The sequence below is a fragment of the Rhamphochromis sp. 'chilingali' genome (genome assembly GCF_963969265.1).
Source record: "Rhamphochromis sp. 'chilingali' genome assembly, chromosome: 4".
NCBI classification, from domain to species: domain Eukaryota; kingdom Metazoa; phylum Chordata; class Actinopteri; order Cichliformes; family Cichlidae; genus Rhamphochromis; species Rhamphochromis sp. 'chilingali'.
The window spans coordinates 18,004,771-18,013,526 of record NC_137948.1 but is presented as its reverse complement, the minus strand read 5'-3'; the positions used below and the strand labels follow the sequence as shown (position 1 = coordinate 18,013,526).

At 40.1% G+C, this 8,756-nt stretch overlaps 1 protein-coding gene across 5 annotated transcripts in view; it reads left to right on the top strand.

Annotated features, from left to right (window-relative positions):
• mb (myoglobin) overlaps window positions 1-4,697 on the top strand; it is a 31,497-nt gene extending 26,800 nt beyond the window's left edge. For 3 of the 5 annotated variants that reach the window (XM_080880420.1, XM_080880421.1, XM_080880423.1), the window contains 3 exons: window positions 3,240-3,325; window positions 3,951-4,170; window positions 4,274-4,697. In XM_080880420.1, coding sequence (XP_080736546.1) covers window positions 3,240-3,325; window positions 3,951-4,170; window positions 4,274-4,414 — 447 coding nt within the window. In that variant the 3' untranslated portion in view covers window positions 4,415-4,697. Of the gene's footprint in view, window positions 1-2,569; window positions 2,674-2,953; window positions 3,066-3,239; window positions 3,326-3,950; window positions 4,171-4,273 lie in introns of those variants that run through there. The other 2 variants (XM_080880424.1, XM_080880422.1) reach the window with 2 other exon arrangements.
• Window positions 4,698-8,756: the final 4,059 nt, after the last annotated feature.

Genomic DNA, 8,756 nt, shown 5'->3' with positions numbered 1-8,756 from the left:
TCTATACTGTTTTGGTGCCACACTAGTCTTGCACACTTAAGTGTGCAATCATGCTGCAGCGGATAGTAGGCGAGTGTTCCATGCTGGAAAAATGCAGTACTTGACTTCAGCTTCATGCTCTTTTCCTAATGCTGCTTTCAACTAGACTTCAGAACTGTGCAGTATGAATGAAGACTCACGAAAGAAGGCCTTCTAATATGTCTAGTTCAACACTGATACTCAATTATAGCAATTGCAAACACGCAAACTTCTCCCAGGAAACTGGTCAGGTTAATATTATATAGTTGACACTGAATTAGTTTGTAATTTTAACAAATGAAGGCGGCAGCAGATCGCAGCCTACCCCCCCCAAGTCATTAACTGTATTTGACCTCGGATCAGATGTGTCACCTGATTCCAAATTATGTTCAAATGCATCCAAGCTGGACTGTGCAGCATCTGTGTACACCCTTTCCATTTGCTTGAGAGGCAAGATGATTCCATTGTGAACATCAACACGGTGCACTTTAGCAGTTATGTGGGGGGGATGCAATTTGCCTGCAAACCTAAAACATTTACAAAGTTTGACTACTGTCCTATAGTAACTAAATGACTGCTATTGGCAGTAAAGGTCAAAATATTGACTAGGGTTTTAGTTAAGATGAGCTATAATGGGAGTGTTGTATATGACTTTGTTACCGATGTGTGCATGTCGGCATCATTGCAGTGCCTTAGCCTGGACATTTCGCTTTGCATTTTTCTTACTGGTTGCATTTGAATAATTCTGCCATGCAGCTACCTGTGCAATGGCGTAGTAATAAATTGAAGCATGTGGGCAGCGCAGGGGCTCAGGTTTCAGGTTGGAGGGAATACCAAACAATCAGTCCTCAGTAACGGAATCTGATACATTTCAAATCGGCTGAGACTGGAATCAAAAGAAACAGAGGTTTCATTGTTCAGTGTGTACCCTTTTGAAAACTGAATAATTAGGACTCGGGCAGAAGTAAACGTGCTGAGAAAATGTGATTCGCCAACACAAACTGACCCAAAACTCGAACCAGCTATACAATCCAAATGTATCTCATGGAAATGTAAAGTAGTTTTATTGGTCACCAGAGGGGCTTTCCTGATAATTAGTCATGAGTGTGTTTGTACATTAATTTATCTTACGCACATGGTAAATGATTTTTATACAAAACATTACAGCAGGTTTGTACTGAACAATTAAGCTGCTGGTGTCTTACATAACCTTGACTTCCTGGGTTGGTGTGTATTCTTGAGTTGGTGAGTGTGTCTGTCTGCACATATATTCTCCTGATGGAATTTCAATCACACATTTTGTACATGTGGTTGCGGGTGTTATCTGGATTTTTATAGCATCTAATTCCCTGATTACATTCACAGTGCATCAGATCTTGCATACAGTCATGACCACAACTAATCTTGGCTGTTGGATATAAAGATTCCTGTATTTCCACCAACATGGCTGATAATCTGATCTTAACTGTGTTGAAATGTTGCTATTTAAGAGTGAAATAATAAATTGATTAGCAATAAAAATATGACATGGTGCGCAGCTGTTTTTGCACATAAAATTATGCAAGGTACTGGGAAAACTGTCAGGCTTCTGAGACTACTTCCTCCCATTAGAGGGTTTTCTAGATTAATCATAATCTAAGTGTCTGTCCTCCCCACCACTGAAACTCAGGTGGTAGAAATCATAGTAATGCGTGTAGAAGTGTCCTTAAGTGTAGCATGGAAGAAAAGGGCACAGACTATTGTAAGCTGACTGGAGCGTGTTGTGTTTTTACTGCAGGGTATTTCTAGTAAACTAAAATCACTGGCTAGACTCAAGAAAATCAAGACTGAAACAATTCTGACATTTTAATACTCTTGGGAGGAATTTGATCAAATTTATTACAATTGAAACCACTATCTGAATCTAAAGTCAAAATTAGGAAATTAATCTAGAAAAGTTTGATCAAAGCAGGAAAAGATCCTGAAGTATAGTGTGTGTTCTGCCTTCACATTATATCCATTGTGAAGCTTAGAATCAATGACATTTTGATGCAATTAGTTTGAATTGCTCTAGTTGAGCAGAATTACTGTATCTCTGCAGGTTTTGCTGCAGAACTATTTGAGTAGCTAATGACAAACTGATAAGTGAAAGTACTGGATGAAGTTTTAGTGCAGGGATTGCTGTGAAATTCACCTGCTGTCTAATGTGAGTAGGCTGCTCTAAAATCACAAATGGAAAATTGCTTTAAGATGCTAGATTTGCAGCTTGGAAAGGTAACACTAAAACTAAATTCTCAACTAGAGCCCTATTTTTGTATGTAGTTGTTGTTGTTGTTGTGTGGGTTTTTTTTTTTTTTTTTTTTTTTTTTTTTTTTTTTTCCTCCCTCAAATGACCTACTTTACTCACTCTACCTGGGCTACTTGATGGCTCGGCCACAAAACACACCAAAGATGCCCCAAGTGGCTAAGTCACCTGGAATTAAGTTTCCAGGTAGACGTTGGAGGCATTGGGAACATTTGGGAGACGTGCAGTAAGAGGCAGCCTCACAGAGAGCTGGGGGGGGGGAAACAAACTTGGTGACAGCACAGAGGGAGTATAAAAGGTCAGCTCTGGGGGGTTTAGTCAGGACAAGAGGAATTTGGTGTAACTACACAGGATATATTACAAGCTTGCAGGTAAGGCAATGGATTCTGCAATAATAGAATTAATTAAACAATATATATCATGACTTGGGAGTTAAACATTTCAGGGGTAAAATTAATCTTAAACTTTTTTTCTTTCAGGATGCTTGGGAATCTGAGTTTTTCAGTTAAAGGGGGAAATGTAAAATGTCAACACTGCTAAATTAAAAGCTATCTTAATAAACTAGCGTAAGCAGAACAAAGGAAATGCATGACTGATTAGTGCACTGTGGGATAATCTGTAAGAACTTCACTCTGTTTACATATCTTGCAGCGTTCTCATGACCTCAAATGCATTAAAACTAAAAGTGAATCTGATTTCACTTCAAATAAACTATTTAAAGCTATACTGAGGTTGCCAGTCAGACTCCCTGAGTTCATCTGAGGTAATATATCCATCTTTCACAAGTTGCCCTTGACTGATATTGTTGTTGGTTCTCAGCCATTAACTCAAACAGAAGTGCAGTACAGGATAACTGCATCTGTAACTGACAAGCTTCATATAATCAGGCAACTTTTTTTTTTTTTTTTTCTTTCACTCTCTCCCCTCATCTTCTCAGATCATGGGGGACTTTGACGCAGTTCTGAAGTACTGGGGACCAGTGGAAGCAGACTACACTGGCTATGGGAGCCTGGTTTTGAACCGGTCAGTGACTCTGGAAAGAAAAATAAGATTGTACTCGTTGTAGGTCTCATTACTCAGACCTGTGGCCAGGAGTTTAAAAATTCATCTCCTCCAGTGCAGTTTAAGAATAGAATTCATGTGTTATTTATGCCACCACCTGTCTAATTGCACACTTGGCAACCACTGCCACATCACTAACTTTTATGATGCCTAAATCTGTTTGTTTAAAACACGGAGATATTAAATCTTTGTCTTAAGGTCATGGTTGATGTTTGACTCGGTTATATTCAGTTGCTTCAGATTTCCTCCCCCCTTCTAATTTGTGTTAATGGACAAGAGGGAAAAACGCCATTAACTGATCTAATTTAATTTCCAAACTTCCGCCAGTGCCAACACAAACATGAGCATATTGAGGATCATAATGGCGGCACAGGAGCTATTCTACTGAAGGAGATGGGATGGGCCTTATCAAAGCGGTCCCATGTGTTTGTATCCAGTCTTATCACAGCCAGGAATAAACATTTTGTGCATAAGAGTGATGTAATCAAAGTAGGATAAATTATGGCGTCTACACTGCCACCCTAAATGGCTAAAATGCAAACCATGATCTGTGTGGTATGACCCTGCTGCTCTATTTCCTCTTCAGTTTATTCACGGAGCACCCGGAGACCCAGAAGCTGTTCCCCAAATTTGTCGGCATCCCTCAGGGTGAGCTGGCCAGTAGCTCTGCTGTTGCTGACCATGGAGCCACCGTGCTAAAGAAACTGGGCGAACTGCTGAAGGCCAAAGGCAACCATGCTGCCATTCTCAAACCTCTGGCCAACAGCCATGCAACAAAGCACAAGATCCCCATTAACAACTTCAAGGTGAGCTTAGTGTGCAAGAGGACAAAGTTTACTGTAGCTCCATCACCTCATGCTTGCTGTTAAACTGAGCTTGACTGAAGTAAATGAATTTTTCTCCTTCCAGCTGATCTCTGAGGTCATCGTTAAAGTCTTTGCAGAGAAGGCTGGACTCGATGCCGCTGGACAACAGGGCCTGAGGAACGTGATGAGCAAGGTCATCGCTGACCTTGAGGTCAGCTACAAAGAGCTGGGCTTCACAGGCTGAGACTGACTTACTACTCTTCCATACAGAGCTGAAGACATGAAAAATATCCACATGCAAATGATTTATAGGGAAATTGAAAGCCTCAGTAATCTGTATGTTACACTTTCTGGAATCAGTTTGATTCAGAGTTGCTTGGTTTACTGTATTCAACTGCTTTACACTTCTAGTGTCACTCAGAAATTAACAGCTTTGTGTTTCAGCTAAATAAAATTCTTGATCTGCATTCTTGAACTTGGAAACGCATAATGCTGAAGTCACTCGTAACAATAAAACTCTCTGCACTACTTTGTCCATTGAAGTTCTGTTTGGTTTTTTTTTCTCATTCTACACATTTGAATATGCATTGTCCTGACACGTTATAGTTAAACTTGATAGTGGCTGCTGACTGATCTGAAAGTCAACTGAGGACATTTGTCAGACTGTCTTGATAAGCAAGTAAAGAGTGAAACCCTTGGTGTTGGCATGCGTGCCCGTGGTCTCAAAGACACTCAAAAAAACCCTCAAATTGCTCAGTATTGTTGGACTCTCACGCAGGGTATTATCTTTCAGACTCACTTTCCACTCTTGGTCACATTCATCCTGTGAACAGGATGAGACAAAGACTTTAGCAGTCCCTCTCACAGGGAGCTATTAGGACCTATCACCTGATCTGTGGACGTTACAAGAAGCAGAGTCCGTCACATGAGCAGCTTTGGGACCTCCATTACTTCAACTTCCTGTGAGGCTGTTTTCAAGAGATAATACTCTTCCTTTCTCCCCGTCCCTGTGTTCAATGTTATCCTTGCTGCTCAGGGGAGGGGGGGAGTAACCCTGAGCTCTTCTCACTCTTTACAAATTTGGAGCCCCCTCATCACCTGTTTCTTGGTTGTGTCCATTGTTTCCAGTAGAAAAAAATCTATAACCTATGAAAGCAATGAGTTTTTCACAGGAAAAAGGCAAAAATCAAATGATGCAGTGAATATTTTACAACCGGTAAATTCAAAAAAACATAGCATCTGGTTTTTGAGGCACTGCAGAGGTTTTGAGAACAGACTGATAATCTGATTAAAGTGTTGTTGCCATAGAAACTCATAATATATACCCACTAGTCACTTTATTAGGTATATTCAACTGCTCCTTATTGCAAATACCTAATCAGTCGCTCACAAGGCAGCAGCTTAGTGCATTTAGGCACGAATACATGGTCAGGACGACCTCCTGGAGTGCAAACAGAGCATCTGAGGTGATTTAAGAGACTTTGATTGTGGGATGGTTTTATTTCAGAAACTGATCTATTTTGATTTACTCCTACACAACGGGTGTGCATTTGTCAGTGTTGCACAAATTACAACCTAAAATGAGTCGGTGGTACTGAAGAGTCGTCCTTGGATGCCTCAAGTAATTAAAGACTCACTATTTGCACACTTTCCACATTTTGCCTGAATAAGAAGTGGAAATCACGTCTTATGGTTGAGCCATCAACTGTTTCTGAGAATGTAAAATGTGAAAAACAGCCGAGAGGGTCAAAGATAACAGCCTTATCACTGACATATCTCAGTCCCACTGACTCCTTGTTGTCCTTCCCGTTCCTGACTTGATGCCAAAACAGTGTTTGGTTAACTTCCATGACGGATGATGATAACCTATTATTAGTGAGTGTGCTAGTGCACGCATGCAGACGTGACATCAGGCACGGTGCCTCTGGTCAAACGCTTTTCAAATGCATATCCACGGGACAATAGTCTCAGGTTACTTATCCATTTAGTGGCACACAGGACAAGTGTTTTTTCACGTAATTTCACCGGCCTGGTTCTCAACTGGTACCAAAGATGGGAACGGGGTGCTCCCTGCAGACAGTTCTTCTATTATTGTCATTGTCACTGCTCCTTTTAAGACTTTTCTTTTTGATGGGTGGCTGTTCAGAAAACAAAAGAAGTAGAAATTACACCTAACATTTAAACACGAAAGACTCGGAGAGTTAAGCCTCAGCCAGTCATGCAGCTCACTCTTTGTAGAGTATTTATATTTACTTTTATGGAAATGGGATTGCATTCATTATGTAAACATTTTTATTGTTGTTTTTAAATGAACTTTAAGTAGTGCAGCAATAACAAGTGCAAAGTGCAGGCTTTTGTTATTTGCTCTGCTGAAACTCGTTTTTTATACTTGACATCATTTTGAGTATAATTACTTTTTATTCTTTTTTATATGTGTGGATATAAGACACGTCCAGCAGTCATTTCACTTCATCGGGTGAATTTTTTTGATCATCAGTTTATTTTACTTTCCAAAGAAGATTACAAAAAAAAGAAAAGCTTAGTTTGGAACATTATAAATGTATTCAAATTGTTTTAACGGTTATGACCGGTTATTATAAGGTACGTAACAAAGTCACAATCAAATTATGCCATGCCAACAGGTTCTTGTCAATCTGAAAACCTGTTATTTTAAATGGCTCTATATTATTATCACTCTGACCTTCAGATCAATCTGTCGACCTTGAAGGAGAGGTCAGAGGTCCAATGGGAGATGATATTTTAAATCTGTGGACAATACACACCACACTTGTAAATTTCATAGCTTCTAAGTCAAATTTTTGGTCAATTTTTGATCAATAAATCGTTACGGTGACCTTGAAGACCTCAGTGGGTGAAATTTGATCGGATTGTTACAGCCCTACAAAGTTTCATCCGAATTCATTCAAAAATGTTCATGCTATCGTGTTTACAGGCAGAATGACACGCACACACTACCAAAAACATGACGTCTTTGGTGAAGGTAACAAAAATCCACAGTTCAAAGACATTCATGTTAGGTGTGTCTCTGTGTTACGCAGTGGACTGGGTGCACCCTGGCTCTCACCCTGACACACAGGTTTGGTTCCAGCCCTCTGCATCCCCAAAATGGATAAGCAGTAGAGAAAATAGATACACTCCCAGGTTTTTGCACACTTACGTCAGATAATATAATCCTGTCATGTGAAAAACTCCAAGATTGAATTTAGAAATATCCTTTTTTCAAAACTGTAACCAAAATAAACAAACAGGTATGTTGATTATTTTAATGTTGCATGGATCAGTAGATCCCCCTTTTTCCTGCTTTAACAAAAAGTTTTCCATTAAAATAGGTCACACAGGTGATTCAAATAGCCATAAAACACATGAAGCATACTGCGCTTCTGCTAATTTTATACACTGTGCAATACCAAAATGTTCTGCAGCTTTAATTGAACCTGTGAAGCAACATGATATTAACTGGACGTTAGTCGAATTATGTAAGTCCCTGCACTTTCACACACGTGTTTACAATGTGACAGATCAGGCAGCTGCTCAGGCTGAAGATGGGTGGGCTGCACTGATTCATCAAACCTCATTTCTGATGTCTCACCCTGTCTGCTGTGACAACGCTAACCACAGGGTCCAGCCGGCCACAGGCTGTACAAGCCTACAAGGGATTGAGCAGTAGTCCGTGTATCCTCAAGTGTGCTGTTTGCAAATGATGAACACATAAAAAAAAAAAATTAGTCATTAGCCGTCTGTTATACTCGTCTAAAAAAATATTTTTGTTTGCTGCTGTGAACTTCAGACCAGCTTGTTATCTTTTTTTTTTTTTTTTACTTTACATTGATTTCAGATATGAACAATATCAACACAATGTCTGGAATTTTAATTATTTCCCACCATAATTGTTTTAATGTGCTCATCCTGAAGATAAACCAGAGGATGATATCAGAGACGCATTAAAGCAAATTTCTGTCGGAAAAACAGGTCAGCGTGCTACGGCGTGTTTGTACTGAACACCCGTCTCTATACTTAAGAACCAACAGAGGTCGCCCATCAAATCTCGTCCCTGAGTCGAGCAGATTTGCTGGGTATAAAAAGTCAAGATGAGAATGTAAAAATCACATCGTCTGTGACATTCTGCACTCATTAGCTGATATGCTTTCAGCATGTTATCCACAAGCTCAGCATAATTCTCTACTCTGTGACTGCATGAATGCTTCCCCTGCTGCTGACTCAGTTGGCTTCTGTTTCCTTTCAAACTAATCGTCAAGTATCAGTTCTCAGATTTAAGGAGCAGCAAAAACACTTTCCTTAATTATGGCTTCACTTTTATGGAGGATGGAGGCTTCTGGCACGACTTCACCTATTACCAAGGTGCAAGGAGAGCTGCACCTTGCGGACCACTGTTATTTGTTTATACAGGAAAACGTGTTCAGTTGATAGCAGCTGTCAACACCTGAGCCGAGACTTGAGGCCTCGTCACGGTAGGAAAAGCAATAACATAAACAACAACTGGTTACCATGATGGTGAGGTGGCTCCTGGACTTTGGTTCACCAGTATGGACCATTGGGACCACGAT